The following is an 18,712-nucleotide window of genomic DNA, read 5'->3' on the forward strand; positions in this document are numbered from 1 at the left end:
ACAAAAACAAAAACGTATTCTGTCACCAATCTTAGTTTCCTTTCTCTTTCTAATTACCAAAATGAAAAAATAAAAGTATTTTAATAGTTTTGCCCACTTAGAGCTAACCCCTTTATCAGAAGCCACTAACACAGCTCGCTTAGGTGTACACTCCCTTCTTATAAATAGTGCTTTCAAACCGATAGTTAAAACTCAAGAGCGAAGAGTTGTACCTAAGTGTCACGGCTGAACAAAAGTGCATAAATTAGAGGTTATGTTTAAACCAGTATAAGTAGTTTAAGAGCAGAAACAACTACAATGTAAAACCCTACAGTAAGGAACATTTTAGTTTTGGTTAGACATCTGAATCAGAGAATATCCTTCTTCAAGTCTCTACAGCCAAAAAAATAAAGCACCAACATCATGTCAAGAGATCTGTAAATCCCTTTCACACATCACAAAATGGATTTATTTGTATTTATTTCACCACACTGTTTCTTTTAAATAACAGCAGTGACTTGTGATGATCTGTAGAAAGTGGGCCAAAAGGTACATGGTAAACGTCCTTAAAAAGGGGGGGGGAGGGGCGAGATAATCAGATCCTAAAGAAGGGGAGCGGCAGAAAGATCTGACTTGGAAGAATCTACTAAAGTCCCTGCCCACATCACCTTAGATGGCTTCACAGATAAAAGACGAGAAAAGAGGAATCGTTTCTTTTAAAAAAGATGGGGATCCTGGCCCTTTGGGGTGGCGGGAGAAGAAATCCCCACCCCACCCGCAAGTCCCACACTACGGGAGATAAATTAGCAATCTCCAGCTAGCTACAGATCAAGGTGCAACAGAAAACGCCCAGGGACTGCCCTGCGGGGCTCCCCCTCCCCTCTCTCACACTCCCTCCAGGTCCTCCTCCCGGACGGACGCAGCCAGGGTCCCCCGCCGCCCTCCCGCCCCCCCTTCCCGGCTCCCCGCCCTCCGTCCCCCCGGCGTCGCCCGGCCGAAGGCCGTTTCCCGCGGGTGAACAAGGAGGGCCCTGCCCGCCCGGCACCTTTGATGACGCGTTCGGTGGTGGAGAGGTGGAGGTTCCTCCCGGACATGGTCCCCTCGGCCTCTTCTCGGCTCCAGGCGACTGCCAGACGCGCACCTCCGCCTTCGTGTCCAGCGGTGTCAGCTCCCCGGGTCAGTCAGCCCACGGTGCTCCGGCCCCGGCTCCTCCGGGCGGCCCAGGTACCAGGAGGAGGTGGCCGCGGCAGCCCGGCCTCAAACCTCGCTGACAGGATGCGGGCCCACTGGCCGCTCCCTCCTGAGGAGCCGAGTCGGGAGCGCGGGTGGCTAAGGGAGGCAACCGCGGCGGCCGCGGCTGCTCGCGGCCCGGTCCCGCGTGCGCGCGCGCGCGCTCCCGCACGCCGTTCTCCCAACTTCCCGGCGGCCCGCGCGCGCCGCCGCCGCCGCGCCAAGGCCCAAAGCGCAGCCCCGCTGCCCTGGCCGGCGCGGCCACCTGACCTCCCGCCCCCTCCCCGCGGCAGTAGCCCACCCCGGCTTTGCCCTTCTTCCGAAGGCCCTCGGCCCGCGCGGCCCAGCTCCACGCTCGCGTGCTTCCTTTCTCCGCTCCTGCTTCCCACCGTGTGTTTGTCCTCTCCTCAGCCTGCCCTCCCCGCAGCTGACTCCCCCAGGGCCGCCTGCCGCTGCCCCTGCCCGCAGCACCTACCACCAGCCCCTAGGTCCGGCACGGAAAGCCCCGGCGGAGCAGCGGCCATCTTGTGACCTGGCCGCGGCGACCCACAGCAGCTCCCTGGACCGCGAACCTCCTGTCGCCCTCACCCTGGGGCCACCTTGCCAAGAGCCCTTGTCTTCCCAGACCCTCCTCACGGGAGCCCTGCGTCCTTTTCTTCTGGTCTTCCACCACTCTGTCTCTAGGGAGCCCCTGTCAATCTGACCACGCTCCTTCCCACGGTTATCCTCCCTCCCACCCCCGTTCACCGATGAAGCCCGCATTTCAGTTTTCACATTTGTTGAGTGCCGTTAGTGTAGGAAGAGGTACGTTCGTGTCCATGCCAGCTCCAGTCCAGTAGTTGGGCCTCAGATTCCAGGTGGCATGAGACCCGGCTGGGCCCCGTGGCCTCCTCACTTCCTTTCCACGTTTAAGAGAAGGGAGAGCAGCCGCTCCACGGAGCTGCTCGGCCAGACCTCCAGTGTGCAGGGAACTGAGCTTCTTGTAAGCCCTGCGTGTCACCCACTCTGCTAGAAGCAAGCCCGCTCTTCTTCCTCTTCGATGCAGTGACACAGTACCTGCTTGCCCCGCTCATGCTTACTGCGGAACACGATGGGCAAGTCTCTAGACCAGAGTCTTAACGATCTAGCTCATCTCTGGGTTAAAAACTGACCTTTTCTTTCCTTTAATTGTAAGCTTAGAATAGAAACTGTCTTACTGTGACTGTCCAACCTCACTGAGTATAGTGCCTGGCAAAGTCAGAAGTATTTTGAGTTTAGCAATGATAATGTAATATTAAAACTGAGATCCAAGGAAACTGGATCCAAGATCCAGTCTTAACAGTTACTCTGGTGGCCAATAAGTCATATGTGCTTACACACATTTAAATTAAATAGAATTAAAAATTTAAATATTCAGTTCCTCAAGTGCACTAGCCACATTTCAAGTGCTCAATAACTACCTGTGGCTAGTGGCTATCTTATTGGACATGGTAGCATAGGACATCTCCATCATAGCAGAAAGTTTTTTTGGACAGCTCCTAGCTAAAAGATTAGAAGGGTTAAAGCCTAAATCTCCATTAATATAGATTTATGTATTGGGAGGAGATCTGGGGATATACTCTGTGAAGTCATTCCCTGAATTATGCCTTGGAATTTTGACCTAAGGCCATTCATAGTAACCCCAACAAGGCAGGAGCACTTTGGAAGCTGGATTTAATTTGGTTCTGTTTTCTTGGGTTTTGACATCAGGCTTCCACCCAAGAGAATTGTTCAGATATCCCGAGGAAGTTCTTCATTTAAGAAGTAATGAGAACGCCACACTTCTATCAAATAGAGCAAATTTCTAAAGGTCAAAAACAAATTGGTCCCTGCAGCATAGTAGATGTGAAAATTCATCTGGAAGAACATAAACAGGATAGCTAAAAACATAAATGTTAAGCAAATATTGCAAACCAATGTGAAGAGATAGATTTTACAATAATAGTGGGGGAAAAAACTACCATTTGGATCTCAAGTTGGAGCCACTCCACAATATCAAAATATTTTATTTTTTACTTTTTTTTTTTTTTTCTTTAAGATTTTATTTGAGGGGCACCTGGGTGTCAGTCAGTTAAGCGACTGCCTTCAGCTCAGGTCATGATCCTGAAGTCCTGGGATCAAGTCCCACATCAGGCTCCCTGCTCAGCGGGGAGTCTGCTTCTCCCTCTGACCCTCCCCCGTCTCATGCTCTCTCTCTCTCTCTCATTCTCTCTCTCAAATAAATAAATAAATAAATCTTTAAAAAAAAGAATATTTGAGCCCCAACGTGGGGCTCAAATTTACAACCCTGAGATTAAGAGGTGCATGCTCTACTGACTGAGCCAGATAAGTGCCCCAAAGATTTTTGTTTTACTTATTTTTTTAAGGTTTTATTTTTGGGGCACCTGGGTGGCTCAGTTGGTTAAGCGGTTAAGTCTGCCTTGGGCTCAGGGGATGATCCCAGAGTCCCTGGATCCAGCCGCAGGGGACTCCCTGCTCAGCGGGGAGTTTGTTTCTCCCTCTCCTTCTGCCCCGCCCCACCCCCTTGTGCACATGTGTGCTCTCTCTCTCAAATAAAATCTTAAAAAAAAAAAAGATTTTATTTTTAAGTAATCTCCATAATATCAAAATAAAGTGAACCTTGTTTAAAGAGTTACATGTAAAAAATAAAAGAAAAAATCTAGAAGAAAATGAAGAAGTTATCCTACTTGGTTAATTGTGGTAACTCCAGAGCTAATATATCCCAAAAGATGCTGATGCTCCCTCCTCCCACTTATCAGATCAAACACAACTTAGTTAATTCAGATAAGGACTTTCAAGGCTCAAAAGTAATGAAAGGGGGGCGCCTCGGTAGCTTAGTCAGTTAAGCGTGGGACTCTTGATTTTGGCTCAGGTCATTATCTCAGAGTTGTGGAATTGAGCCCCACATTGGGCTCTGTGCTTAGTGGAGTCTGCTTCTCTCCCTCTCCCTCTACCCCTCCCCGTGTGCTGTTTCTGTCTCTGTCTCTGTCTCTCTCTCAAATAAATAAATCTTAAAAAAAAAAAAGTAATGAAAGGAATCACAAAAGAATATTGTTTGACTGTTGGAAAAAAATAAACACAATTAAAAGGCACAAAAGAGGAAGATATTTGCATCTCCTAAATCAGGATAAAGAACTTTCACTATTCAAAAGAAGAGGTCTACAATACAAGTATGGGCAAAGGCCATGAACAATGAATTTATAAAAGAATAAAAGATAAGGCACTAAACGTTAAAAAATGTTCAACTTCATAAGTAATCAAAAATTCAAATTAAAACAAGATGCTATTTCTCACATAGCAAATTGGAAAACATTTTTATTTTTTTAATTTATTTATTTTAAAGATTTTATTTATTTATTTGACAGAGAGAGACACAGCAAGAGAGGGAACACAAGCAGGGGGAGTGGGAGAGGGAGAAGCAGGCTTCCCGCGGAGCAGGGAGCCTGATGCGGGGCTGGATCCCAGGTCCCTGGGATCGTGACCTGAGCCGAAGGCAAACACTTAACGACTGAGCCACCTAGGTGCCCCTGGAAAACATTTTTAAAAGGTGACACTGTGGGGTGCCTGGGTGGCTCAGTCGTTAAGCATCTGCCTTCAGCTCGGGTCGTGGTCCCAGGGTCCTGGGATCGAGCCCGCATCAGGCTCCCTGCTCTGCGGGGAGCCTGCTTCTCCCTCTCCCACTCCCCCTGCTTGTGTTCCCTCTCTCACTGTGTCTCTCTCTGTCAAATAAATAAATAAAATCTTTAAAGTAATAAAGTAATAAATAAATAAATAAATAAAAAGGTGACACTGTTAGGGGGCACCTGGCTGTCTCAGTCTTCAGAGCGTGCGACTCTCGATCTTGGGGTTATGAGTTAAAGCCCCAAGTTGGGTGTAGGGATTACTTAAAAAAAAAAAGTGACACTGTTGGTAAATTACAAATTAGCACAACTTCTCTGGAAAGGGATTTGTCAGTATCAAAGAAGAGATTAGATATGGCTGATGAAAAGATTTTCTCAACATTATTAGTCATCAGGGAAATGCAAAATAAACCATACTGAGATACCACTTCACTAGCTGAAACTAAAGATTCTCAGTACCGGGGTGCCTGGCTGGCTCAGTCAGTAGAGCATGTGACTTTTGATCTCAGGGTAATGAGTTTGAGCCCCTTAAAAATAAATAAAATACAGCGGTTAAAAAAAAAGATTATACCAAGTGTTGGCAAGAGTGGGAGCAATTGCAACTCTACTTTGTTACTGGTGGGAGGGTAAAATTCTAAAACTACTTTGGAAAACAGTTTGGAAATTTCTTATAAAGTTAAATATACACCTACTCTATGACCCAGTAATTCTACTCTTAGGTATTTTACCTGACAGCAATGATTATACAAATAATGAAATACTACTTAGCTAGTAAAAGAGAAATAATTGGGCACCTGGGTGGTTCAATTGGTTAAGCGACTACCTTCGGCTCAGGTCATGATCCTAGTGTCCCGGGATCGAGTCCAACACTGGGCTCCCTGCTCAGTGGGGAGTCTGCTTCTCCCTCTTACCATCCCACCTCTTGTGCTCTCTCTGTTTCTCTCTCAAATAAATAAATAAAATCTTTAAAAAAAGAGAGAAATGGGGCGCCTGGGTGGCTCAGTCATTAAGAGCCTGCCTTCGGCTCAGGTCATGATCCCAGGGTCCTGGGATCCAGTCCCGCATCGGGCTCCCTGCTCAATGGGAAGCATGCTTCTCCCTCTCCCACTCCCCCTGCTTGTGTTCCCTCTCTCGCTGTGTCTCTCTCTGTCAAATAAATAAATAAAATCTTAAAAAAAAAAGAGAGAGAGAAATAATTACTGAAACATGCAACAATATGGATGAATCTCAAAAACGTGGTGAACAAAAGAAGCAAGATACAAAATAGTACGTACTATATGATTTCATTTGCGTAGGAAATGGTTACATGAAGTATGATATTGGATGGAACATTATCCATTATGAAAAACCAACATATTTTTATTTTTTTAAATTTTTAGTAATCTCCATACCCAATGTGGGGTTCGAACTCACGACCCCGAGATCAAGAGTTGCATGAACAACTTCTGACTGTGCCAGCCAGCTGCCCCAAAAAACCAACATATTTTAGATTACAGAGATACTTGGTATCATCAGAAAAGCCTCAGGAAATAATGAAAAGTGAAAAAGCTAGAATATAATAATGTACAGTATGGGCCCCATTTGTTAACAAACAAGCAAATGTATGCATAAAAAGGCTAGAAGGAAATATTAATATATTTGTACATTCCATAAACGTTAATCAGATGCCAACTGTGCTGGGCCCTGTGCTAGGTGGTAGGATACAGTGATGAACTATAAAATCGACACAGTTCAAACCCTCATGGAGCATCGTCTGATGTGGAAAAGAATGTTAACAGTAGCCGTCTCTGGGTGGTGTGACCGAGAGTGACTTAGGAGAAACAAATGAACAATAATTTCTGTAGTTTACAAATTTTCTGTGGTGAGAAAGTATTACTTTATAACTAGGTGAAAATGAAGAAAAAAGCCCTTTTCTTTCAAAGCCCTATTGTCCAGGCCTATTTCTAGTAGTGTTACATTTTCATTTGGGGGACTTTCTGACATCTCTAATCAAAACCACTCAATGAAAATATGAAAAGAACAGTCTAATTAAGCTCCTTCCCAAACAATTTTATTTTATTTTTTAAAGATTTTATTTATTTATTTGACAGAGAGAGAAACAGCGAGAGAGAGAACACACAAGCAGGGGGAGCAGGAAAGGGGGATGCAGGCTTCCCGCTGAGCAGGGAGCCCGATGCGGGACTGATCCCAGCGTCCTGGGATCGTGACCTGAGCGGAAGGCAGACGCTTAACGACTGAGCCACCCAGGCGCCCCTTCCCAGACAATTTTAAATGAATGAGACTTAACTTTATTGCTAGTAGTGATGCTTTTAGTCATGACTTTAATAGTTCCCAGCAACAGTTAGATGTTCTGTTTCATTCAGCTTATACACCCCTCCACCTGGCCAGGGGCTGTGGTATTTTTTATCTAACTAGTGAATCTGATTCTCTTTCTTTTTACTTTCTGCATTGGTCAGGATTGAATAGATATTTGAAATCACCAAGATTGATATGTAATTGGCATTTCTACTAATCTTTTCAAATCTAGGTTTCCATCTTACAGAGCTTGTGAGATTTGATATATTTCCTTATGAAACTCCCTAAGCACTCCATAAACCTTAATTAATGACCAGTTCTTCTGAGAAATAATTATGAATGCTTTTAATTTAACAAATACACAGGGAATCCTAATTTCCATTGTTGTATAAAAGTAACCTGGTTTCAGTTTCTATTTGTATGAAGCCATTAAATATTAAACTTCTGTGTTAAATGCAGGTTAAGAGAATTATAGATATTTTTTGAAGTAAAATGAGTGTTTCTAAAATAGCTACATAGAAAACGTATCTTACAGGGCACCTGGCTGGCTCAGTCGGTTAAGCGTCTGCCTTTGGCTCAGCTCATGATCCCAGAGTCCTGGGATCGAGGTCTCATCAGCTTCCCTGCTCAGTAGGGAGCCCGCTTCTCCCTCTCCCTCTGCCCCCCACAAGCTCTGGCTCTCTCTCTCTCTCTCAAGTAAATAAATAAATAATCTTTTTAAAAAGGGTATCTTAAAGTATATAACTTCTAAATTTATATGAAAAGCACTGTGTAATTTTTTTAAGTAACCTCTACACCCAATATGGGGCTCAACTTCATAGATCAAGAGTCCCATGCTCTGCAGACTGAAACAGCCAGGCACCCCAATTAGTAATACATATTGTGTGGACATCATATACGGCATTATATTTAATTCATATCTTCCTATGAGTACATTTTAATTTTGATTAAATCACCTTGGCATGTACCCTCCACAGTGGTTGAGGTTTGTTTATTTTTTAAAGATTTTATTCATTTATTTGAGAGAGAGTGAGAGAGAGAGCACAAGCAGGGTGAAGGGAAGAGGGAGAAGCAGACTCCCCAATGAGCAGGGAGCCCGATGAGGGGCTCGATCCCAGGACCCCGGGATCATGACCTGAGCCGAAGGCAGATGCTTGATCGACTGAGCCACCCAGGTGCCCCAGTGGTTGAGGTTTAAAAAAATTAATGAATCCAGATAAAAACACAGCCCAAAGCAACATCCTACCAATTGTAATAGCCTGGTATCAAGTTAGGAATCTCTTTAGACACTTGTAAGTAAAAAATCCTCATGAAAGTCCGGCTGACTGGTAAATTTGTATTTACAGGTTGATATTCAGGCCATTTTGGGGGCAGTGTGCAAACCTCTTGGCAGTGTGTTATCCCTTGATCTTCCTGGGAGACCCCTATTGTATGAGAACTCTGATATGACAAGGAGCCCCAAAGCTGCCTTCATTCCCTATTACTTTTGTTTGCATCATTCCAAAGCAGGAGATAATGGTGGCAGTCATTACTGGCTACGATCCAATCGTTTAGGAGAAGAGAATTTAAAACCCCTCTCACACCTGAGCCCCAGCATTCCACAGGTGAGATGCCAAGGTAAATGGCACTGGCATTCATCAAGTTGCCTGGGCCAAAAATTTAGAATGGGGTGGGGGGGTTGGAGAGGGAGGCGCCAGCCCTCCTGAGACATATCCTGTCAACTGACGCCCCCTACAGTCCATTTTCCCACACAACAGATCTTTCCAAACTTAAAACATAAATCTGATTTATGTCATTGCTCTGCTTAATGCTTAAAATCGTCAAGTGTCTCTTCCTTTCCCCAAAGTGGCCTGACTCCCAACTACTGTGAACTCAGCTCAAACCTCTCTCCCTCTGCCTGCTACGGGTCAGACATGGTGGCCTTGTTTATACCGTATATACTAGCTTTAGTACAAACTGGCCTCACACAGCCTAAGCTCATTTCTGTCCCAGAGCTCTTGCATTTGCCATCTCTTTCGCTTGGAACATTCTTACAGAGCTGCCTCCTCATTACTTACAGCCAGCTCAAATGACATCTCTGATCACCGAACCAGCTAAAGCTACGACACCCCCACATTTCTCTACCTCAATATCCTACTTCACCTGTTGCACTTGTTTCTTTGCGTCTACCCTCACTCCTTAAGGGGAGCATCTTTGTCTATCCTGCTCACTGCTCTTGGCCCTGCTGTGCCAACCCGAAGTTGGAGCTCAATAATTTGTTGAATGAGTGAGTATCTTACTCTTGTCTGCAGCAGAAGTTATTAACCTGTGGTGCAAGGGTTTCAAATCACCCCTCCTCATCCTGCTCCTATAAATGAAATTAAGGTTTTGAGTATACTTGCAAGTACTTTGGGGGGTGTGTGTGAGAAATATTGGGAAAGCATCTATTTTTCAGATTCTCTTTTTTAAAAAATGATTTATGTATGTATGTATTTATTTATTTATTTGACAGAGAGAGAGAGAGCACAAGCAGGGAGAGCTGCAGGAGAGGGAGAAGCAGACTCCCCGCTGAGCAGGGAGCCAGATGTGGGGCTCGATCCCAGGACTCCAGGATCATGACCTGAGCCAAAGGCAGACGCTTAACCGACTGAGCCACCCAGGTGCCATTTTTCAGATTCTGAAAGGAATCCAAACAACTGAACATTAATTACCACTGGTATAGTTTTAATTTGTAAAGCACTGTCTCATACATTTTGTTCTCATTTCATTTATGGAGACAGATAGGATAGAAATGACAACTTCCACCTCATAGATAAAGGCATTGAGGTGCAGTTCACATAGCCAGTCAATAACGGAATTGACACAAATCCATTCTTTTGGCCTAAAGATCTTGTGCTCTTGCAGGTGAGGACAAAGAATCCAGAACCGTGGGCAAGTAGTTTTGTATTCATTCCTGCTCATCTTCATTTGCTTCAAAAAGCACCAAACTTAACACTTTTCTAAGGACTCCCTTATTTAAAAGAGCATATAAGGCTGCATTAAAATTTCAATGAAAAATTATTACCATCAGCTAGATCAAGTCAGTTTTCAAGCAAAATTTTAATGTATGAATCAAGGAATGCAAAACAGTTTTGTTAGGCTAAGTAGAGCATCATTAGGAAAATCAGATTGCAAGAATAAATATAACAAACCTTAAAACCAAATGAAAACAATGTTGAGATCTCTAATGTTTAGATTATATCTATCCTTTTATTTTAGGATACACAATTGAACCATCTATATCGAAAAATCAATTTAATCTAATTTTTTTAAAAAAATCAGTTTTTCCAGGGGCGCCTGGCTGGCTCAGTCTGTAGAGCGACTCTGGATCTCAGGGTCATAAGTTCAAAGCCCACATCAGGCATGGAGCCTACTTAAAAAAAAAATCAGTTTTCCCAGAAAAAAAAAATCTAAATTTAATCTCTTTTCTGCTCACACAATTTTCGAGAGAAGAGGGAGGAAAAAGCTACATTATTTGGAGAATTACTACAAAATGTTTAAACCATGCCAATTTGGTGGCCTGAGATTTCAACTCAGGGGCCCCGCCTATAGGCTACAACCAGACACGGGCTTCAAAAGAGCTTGTTGTTTTGTTTTGTTTTGTTTTTAATTGTTTATTCATTTGACAGAGAGAGTGCGGGAGAGCAGGAACACAAGCAGGGGGAGTGGGAGAGGGAGAAGCAGGCCCCCTGCGGAGCAGGGAGTCTAATGTGGGGCTCAATCCCAGGACCCTGGGATCAGGACCCGAGCCGAAGGCAGATGCCACCCAGGCGCCCCAAAGGAGCTTGTTTTATTAACCTCAAGAAGTTATAGGAAACATGCCACTTGAAAGAATTTCCTATTCTGGGAGGATACACTGGATCAAAGAGACTTTTTTTCCCCCTCCTCACTAGCATCTATAATTAAAGACCTAAACCTTTCTTTTAAGCAACAACAACAACAAAAGGTCTCTATTGAATTAGCTGTTTACCCCTTAATACCCACAGGGTTAACATCATGTTTGGAAGGAATTTCCATTAACTAGCTTGGGTGTCATTCTTAGATTTTGCTGCATTTATTATTTTTTTTAAATTTTTAAAAGATTTTATTTATTTGACAGAGAGAGAGAGCACAAGCAGGGAGAGCGGCAGGAGAGGGAGAAGCAGGCTCCCCGCTGAGCAGAGAGCCCGATCCCAGGATCACGACCTGAGCGGAAGGCAGACGCTTAACCAACTGAGCCTCCCAGGCGTCCCGATTTTGCTGCATTTAAAAATGTTAGCCAAGCAGCGCACACGTTCTTTCCCCTGGGACCTGTCGCCCTCTGTGTCCAGTCCCTGCCATCTTTTGCCCTGAGGGCAAGTTAAAGACCAAGGTTGGAGCTGGCCTCTGCGTGGGCCCCCAGAGTGGCCACATCATTGTGGCTGACAAGTTGTGTTTTCACTTTCCAGGCCAATGGCACTTTGTAGGGCCCCACTTTGTGGCTGAAACAAGAACGCGATTGCAGTGAAGGATTGTCATCATCATCCCATGAAGGTGTCCTGTGCCAGTGGAGAGTTCCTTTTCCAGTTTATTCCCATGGGAGTAGCTGTGGCCTCCAGAGGGACTGTGGCTGATGGAGGCACGAGCTGCACCCCGTATCCGACAGCTCTGGCCCCTTCCTGTCCTGTAGCAACAGTCTGCCGAGCGAGTGTAGGGCCCAGAGGGACTGGCGCTGGCCACGTGGTGGTGGCTTTTGCTGATAACCACGGATTTAAGACCGACAACTGCACAGGGCCCTGCCTGGCTCACAGAGGGACGGATGTAAGGGTGATCAGCCAGGAGGGTCTGGCCAGGAGGTGGGGTCTGACCTGGCAGCACTGAATGTGGGCTGTGGGCATTCCTGCTGCCTTCACTCTCCCCTCTCCCAACACTGGGGTTGCAATTTTTGTATCCGATTCTTGCTTTGGTGACTGAGTGGGCCTGCACTAGGGTCCAAGGACTGGTGCAGAGCTTCACCTAACCCTACCTCTACCCCCAGCCTGGGGCCAGAACTGCCTCTTACTCTCGGGCCTAAGTCCCTCTGGTTGTCTTCCTACCACCCCATACACATGGACAGAGACGGGCAATACCCCACTTCTCATATTAAATGTATACACACACACAAAGCCAAGTGCAGGACGATACATATTTTAAGAGCACATTTCACATTTACCATTACTTCACCAAGAGGTCTTGTCAGGGGTCTCCACTAGGAATTGCCTGATGGGATTTCTACGTGTGTAGTATGTGTAAAAACCCATATGGATTATTGCCTGAGTTTATCTTTCATGTTCCAAAAAACTATAAGCAAACCACAGAGAAATAAAAATAAATAAATAAATAAACCCAGATCCGAGTGGAAGAACTGCTTCTTGGCTTGTGACAGGTGGGGTCAGAACACTCTGGGGTTACTCCTTGACTATAATTGATGCTACCATCGTGAAATCCCCCCTACTGCCAAGGTCAAAGATCGCTGTTCTACAGGGACCATGGTCTCTACTAACTCCCTTCCTTTGTTTAAAATAAACCACGAGCGGCGCCTGGCTGGTTCAGTCAGTAGAGCATGTGACTTTTGATCTTGGGGATGTGAGTTCAAGGTCCATGTTGAGTGTGGAGCTTACCCCCGGCCCCCTCAAAACCACATGAGTAGGCATCCGGCAAGAAGGGGTTGTGATCTTAGTAAGAAAAATGTCTTTTGGCCATCAGCTCTAAATGTACTTAACCAAAGGCTGATAGAGACCGATGGATCTTTTCCAACCACCAGTATTTTCTTCTTTAAATGGAATGTTAATTCATTTTATGCCAGAAGAATGAAAGGGATTCACTTCTGCTGGGATTTAAACCTATCATTCATTCTTCTGAAGTCTAGGTTTTTCACACTAAATCATGAAGAGTACAAAAGTCTCTAAAACAGATGAGCATTGGGGCACCTGGGTGGCTCAGTTGGTTAAGTGTCCGGCTCTCAGGGTCCTGGGGTTGAACGGGGAGTCTGCTTGTCCTTCTCCCTCTGCCCCTGCCCCTGCTCATACTCTCTCAAATAAATAAGTAAAAAAAAATTTTTAAAGATTTTATTTATTTGTCAGAGAGAGAGAGAGCACAAGCAGGGGTAGTGGCAGGCAGAGGGAGAGGGAGAAGCAGGCTCCCCGCTGAGTGGGGAGCCCGACGCGGGGCTCGATCCCAGGACCCCGGGATCATGACCTGAGCCAAAGGCAGACGCCCAACCGACTGAGCCACCCAGGCGCCCCACTAAGTAAAATCTTTAAAAAATAATAAAAAAGATGAGCATTGGGACAGGACCCCTGGCTGGCTCAGTCAGTGGAGCATGTGACTCTTGATCTTGGGATTGTGAGTTTGACCCCACGGTGGGTGTAAAGATTACTTAAAAATAAAATCTTAGAAGAAAAAAAGAGATGAACATTTTGTTTTCCCACAAATCAAAACCCCTTTGTCCACATTTGGTGTCTTCATTATTTCTTGAAAGGGGTTTTGTTCAAATCAGATCTCAGCATCGCTGAATGGTAGAGTGTGCTTTCCAAAGCAAGGTGATAGAAGGGCATTCACCTTCCTCCAAAAGGTCCTAAATGGCCTACCTGGTCAAGAGCATTACAAAGAATGGGCTAAGATCTAAGTCTTAACCTCCTGAAGGGCTTGTTTACTTTGCTTAGCTCTGTTCTACATGGGCCACAAATTCAACTCTCAAACCTGTTTCTAAATGAAGGAGAACCAGGGGCGCCTGGCCGGCTCAGTCAGGAGAGCATGTGACTCTTGATCTCGGGGTCAGGATTTTGAGCCCCACGTTGGGCATAGAGATTACTTAAAAAAATAAAATCTTAAAAAAAAAATTTAAGAAAAAAAAAAGTAAATAAATAGAGGAGAACCAGGTAGCAAGGCATAAGCAAAACCAACAGCAAAGGCAGAAAAGCCCACTCGAACGGTTGCCAGTGGAAAAGGACTGTTTTCACAGACCTTTCAGGCATTTCATTTGGTTTTCTTCATTCGTTCCTCCTGTGTGGCAGGTGCTGAAATCCCAGCGAGAAACCAGATACAGCCTCCACCCAGGAGGAACTCAGCGTATGAAGACTGATTACAACGCAAGTCCGGTAACTGACGGCCGCCAGCCCGGGAAGGCTCTCCACAGGCGACACACGCCGAAGAATGGAGTGACAGTCATTCTGAAGAAGCCCGGCAGATGGCAGCCCCACAGCATAGCTGGTTAATGCACTTTAGAAGACCTGTATGAGCTATTTAATATATTCTGCTTGAGTTTGAAATAATGCAAGGACTGAGCGATAAGCATTTGGGAATGACTAGTGTGGTGATAAGATCCCATCGATTCTTTTCCCTTACTGCTCATTTTTGTTGTGGAGGAAAAACAACTGATCCCTGGCCCTGGGACTAAATTGGAATAAGAATAGGTTTAAACTTTTAGGTCCCATGACGGGATTTCCCCCTGTGAGACATACAGGAGATGTGGTTCAAGTTTCATTCAAGTCCTGGACGTACACAAGGGAGCAGAGCGCGGACAGGTTCTTCCAGCGCGCAACGTCAGTGAAGCCACAGGCTCCATCGGAGATAAATAATTTTTTCATTTTTTTTTTTTTTAAAGATTTTATTTATTTATTTGACAGAGAAAGACACAGCGAGAAAAGGAACACAAGCAGGGAGAGTGGGAGAGGGAGAAGCAGGCTTCCCGCTGAGCAGGGAGCCCGACACAGGGCTCGATCCCAGGACCCTGGGATCATGACCTGAGCCGAAGGCAGACGCTTAACGACTGAGCCACCTAGGCGCCCCTCTTTTCACTTTTTAAAAAAGATTTATTTTGAAGTAATCTCTACCCCCAACGTGGGGCTTAAACTTTTTGACCTCAAAAGTCGCATGCTCCACCAACTGAGTCAGCCAAGTGCCCCTAAATCATTCTCAAGTGAGCAGGTTATGCTATCGGAGGTTCCGTCTAAAATCCCCTGTCCGGATGTGAGCGGGAGCAGCAGCAGGAGAAGCAAGCTTTAGACGTCAGCGCGACGCTATCGCCACCGTGTGTTCCCCAGTCCCCATTACACCCGCATTCCTGGAAAAGATCACACTTGGGATTCCGCAATACAGAATAGAGCTTTATTTATAGAATCTTACAAATAAACATTTACAGTCCACATAAGTTATTTTCTTTTCTGGTTTATCCTCATAACACCTGAGTTATTTAAAAAAATACTGTGATGGAACTTCAGAACTGTAAAAGGAAAGATGAACAACAAAAACTTAACCTCTCTCTTTTGCAAAAATCAGACAGCTTTTTGTTTTTAAGCAGATTTCCAGAACACTACCGTCTCTTTGGAAGAGGACTAACTACAGACAGGTCTTAGGATACCCAACAGAGATGCCTTCTCTTTTAAACCCAGGGTGAAGGAGCAATGAGGGAAAGCCCCACGCTGACACTAGACACAAGAGATACCAGCCGCGTCTGGGGGCAAGGACAGAAGGCAGCCTGCCTGCTCCCAGGTCACTGCTCCTGCACGGGACATATGCTTTCCTCGCTAACATCAGGAGCTGGTCACCTGGGGAAAGACGTGGGAGACGCTAATGCCAGGGGTGAACAAGTTCTCAAAACTTGCCACTCCTCAGACTTCTCATATGTACAAATGCTTAAAACAGCAAATCCAAGAGCTAAAAGTCAAAAGGGAATTGCCACATGTTCAGCTCCGGAGGCGAATCTGCTACCAGCAGCAGACGCTCCGCTGACTTACTCGCGGGGCCCCACCCCAGCCAGGTTCCAGCCAGGACTGGCCTCCGGGCCAATTCCAGTTTAAAGAGGATTTCCCTTTGAGGCAGCTGTCTATGAAAGGGAAGTTCTTTTTTTTTTTTTTTTTTTTTTTTAAAGATTTTATTTATTTATTTGACAGAGACACAGCGAGAGAGGGAACAGAAGCAGGGGGGAGTGGGAGAGGGAGAAGCAGGCTTCCCGCCGAGCAGGGAGCCCGATGCAGGGCTCGATCCCAGGACCCTGAGATCATGACCTGAGCCGAAGGCAGACGCTTAACGACTGAGCCACCCAGGCGCCCCGAAAGGGAAGTTCTTAAGTTAATATAGATGTGCACGAAAAGGGAAAGCACCCTAGTACTTCATACTTTATTTTTTTTAAGTTGATAACAATTATATTTTCAAGCTCTTCTCCTAAAACTAGGACCCACTAACTCTAACTTAGGATTCTACTCCGAGAAGAACGGTATTTGTAAGGAATGACAGGTCTACAGGGAATGCTAAAATTATGAATTTCATATATCCATGTGAATTAGGGAAAGAAAAATCTCGGTAAAGTCTTAAAAGTTTGAGTGTTATTTGCTACTAGCTCCCGAAAGCCATGTCAGACACCGAGAAAAATAAAACAGAAAAGACAGAGAACCGTTTTAAAACAGTCACAACAATAATAAAAATAATGATAATATAAAAAGTTAGATTCCAACATTCAAGGAATTGGTTCTTTGGTAAAACTGGACCATAATCCTATCAGGAGTCAGTCCTGATATGTACTCTAGAATCTTGAGAACTCAAGTTTTCCTTCTTCTTCAGCCCATTCTCAAATCTATCCAAGTCAACAGGAAAGAGAAGGAGAAAAATGTATAAAGCATCGCCAGCAGTTTTCCCGCTCATACTCTTTTCAAGACTATTCCTGGTTTGAGGGCCATTTCCCAAGAAGAAAAAAAAAACAAGAACAAAATAGACGCGGCTTTTAACTACTGTACAGTGGAAAGACTTCCTGTGTAAGAACAGAAAAACTCACAGGTGTTGGCCATGACCAGCCCTCGTCAGTCATGCACACAAATCAGTTAGTGAACACAGCCCCTGGGCTGCGAGTGTGGGCACCACTAAGAAAGGCTTCTGGAGAGACTGGCTCCCCAAAGTGGCTAAAGAATCTCACATTATCAATATGATAATAATAAATCAATTCACCTAGTGAACCTGGAGATGAGCTCCCCTTGAAGCCAGAGTTCTGAGGAGAGGGCTCCACAGTGCCTGGGGCTGGCCTACGGTCTCACAGACAAGTCTATCAATCCATCTTCTGAAGAGGGTTAGAGCGATTAATGTTCAATGCAGTATAGGATTCGCCCTTTCTCGCTTGGGGTGAGGGAGGAAGGGGGACCTAAAATCCACTCACAGTGCCTCATCCGGAAGCCCCTGTTCAGCATTTGCAGGGCCCCGTCTTCCATTACTTGTACTTTTATTTATGCAATCAACAAATCCTCAGCTGGGCCTGCACCGAGTCCATTTCCGATCACCTCTGTCTAAGAAGCGCATGAGCTGCAGCCAATTCCGCAAGGAAACGTGCCATTTTGCAGCAGAAGTACTGACCAGGGGAGGGAAATTTGTGCAGTCTCCCCTCTGATACAAGACTGTAAATGTGCTTCTAGGGAGCCAGATAAAATGTCTCTCAGAAGATGGGAGAGGGGAGGAAGGGGAGGTGGAAATCAGAGCAAACCAACTGATTTCTTGCAGGTCTCCATTCTCCGCCTTCCATTCTGTCAGTGTTAATGTGAAAGAAGGGGAGGAGGTCCAGGCAACTGACCCCTGTACAGCATTCCACCAGCGGGGGGCGCTGGCTCAGTCCTGCGGCCACAACACTATCGTCCAGCTATGGGGGGGGGCGGGGACAGGGACACAGCCATCACTTCTATCCCCCACCCCCCCAGGATGATCCTCGCCTCCTCTCTTGCCCTACACGTGTTCCAACTTTCAGTTCTCTCTGAAAAAACAGGCAACTGGACAGACTGAAAAAATAGGAGGGATTCTTGTTTCCTGTACCTTTTCTCTGGAAAAACAGGTGAATTTATTTCAAAATGGGTCATCTTGAGGTCCAGGACACACAGTTAGATTCAGGGGCCCTGCAACCAGAGACTCACCTCCTGCTACTGCTGACCAAGTCACGAGCACTGGCAGTGTTTCTGCGTCGTAGGGCAAGGACGCAAAATCTCTCGCTGCTGGTTTGAGGACAAAGAGGCCAGGGTAGCCAGAGAAAAGAGTGAGGCTTGCCTGCTAAGGGAGCTGCATTCCGGTTCCAGGGTCACTCTGAGAAAGAAGGGGGAGGGAGGGAGAGGCACTACCTAGAGCCTGGCTGCCAGGGCGGCTTATTCCTAGGACAGAGCATGTGTAAAAACAGCTGACATGTGAATGCAGGAGTACAGTCCGTGTCACAGTCTGGGGCGTCGTGGGCGCCGCGGCCGAGGGCCAGGGACTGGGCGGCTGAGGGCCAGCTTCCAATCCCGCCGGCTCCTGGCAGGGCCCTACCCGATCTGGATCTGTCCCGAATACATAGTGAGGACCAGCATGATGGCGAAGCCAGTCAAGAGGCCCAGGTTCTGGATGACAAAGGGGACCAAGACGCTGCCGTTCCTTTCATCCTCTTGGCAGACCTCGTTCATCTCAGGGAACTGAGAAGAGGAGAAAAACAAGAGAGCTGCAGTTCCTTTCTCAACCTGGGCAGCCCAGGACAATTCCGTGAGAGAGACGGAGCACACTGAATCATCATTATAATACCTACTCCTAAGTGTATTTGTATTAGAACATGA

The 18,712-nt window shown here is 45.7% G+C and overlaps 2 protein-coding genes and 1 long non-coding RNA gene across 10 annotated transcripts in view; 1 reads left to right on the forward strand and 2 right to left on the reverse strand.

Moving 5' to 3' along the window:
* Positions 1–1,384, reverse strand: part of PPP3CC (protein phosphatase 3 catalytic subunit gamma) — a 108,680-nt gene extending 107,296 nt beyond the window's left edge. For 2 of the 4 annotated variants that reach the window (XM_036075147.2, XM_036075144.2), the window contains exon 1: positions 1,025–1,383. In XM_036075147.2, the coding sequence (XP_035931040.1) occupies positions 1,025–1,073 (49 nt within the window). In that variant the 5' untranslated portion in view covers positions 1,074–1,383. Of the gene's footprint in view, positions 1–1,024 lie in introns of all 4 variants that reach the window. The other 2 variants (XM_036075146.2, XM_036075145.2) reach the window with 2 other exon arrangements.
* Positions 1,091–12,506, forward strand: LOC144381405 (uncharacterized). The gene is made up of 4 exons (XR_013446603.1): positions 1,091–1,155; positions 8,652–8,746; positions 9,634–9,781; positions 11,588–12,506. It is a non-coding gene; the product is annotated as an uncharacterized LOC144381405 (long non-coding RNA).
* A 2,746-nt stretch (positions 12,507–15,252) lies between these two features.
* The window catches only part of SLC39A14 (solute carrier family 39 member 14), a 47,448-nt gene continuing 43,988 nt past the window's right edge, over positions 15,253–18,712 (reverse strand). For all 5 annotated transcript variants that reach the window (XM_078069523.1, XM_078069522.1, XM_036075162.2 and 2 more), the window contains one exon: positions 15,253–18,574. In XM_078069523.1, the coding sequence (XP_077925649.1) occupies positions 18,428–18,574 (147 nt within the window). In that variant the 3' untranslated portion in view covers positions 15,253–18,427. The remainder of the gene's footprint in view (positions 18,575–18,712) is intronic.

The sequence above is a fragment of the Halichoerus grypus genome, chromosome 3, assembly GCF_964656455.1.
Source record: "Halichoerus grypus chromosome 3, mHalGry1.hap1.1, whole genome shotgun sequence".
In the NCBI taxonomy this organism is placed as follows: domain Eukaryota; kingdom Metazoa; phylum Chordata; class Mammalia; order Carnivora; family Phocidae; genus Halichoerus; species Halichoerus grypus.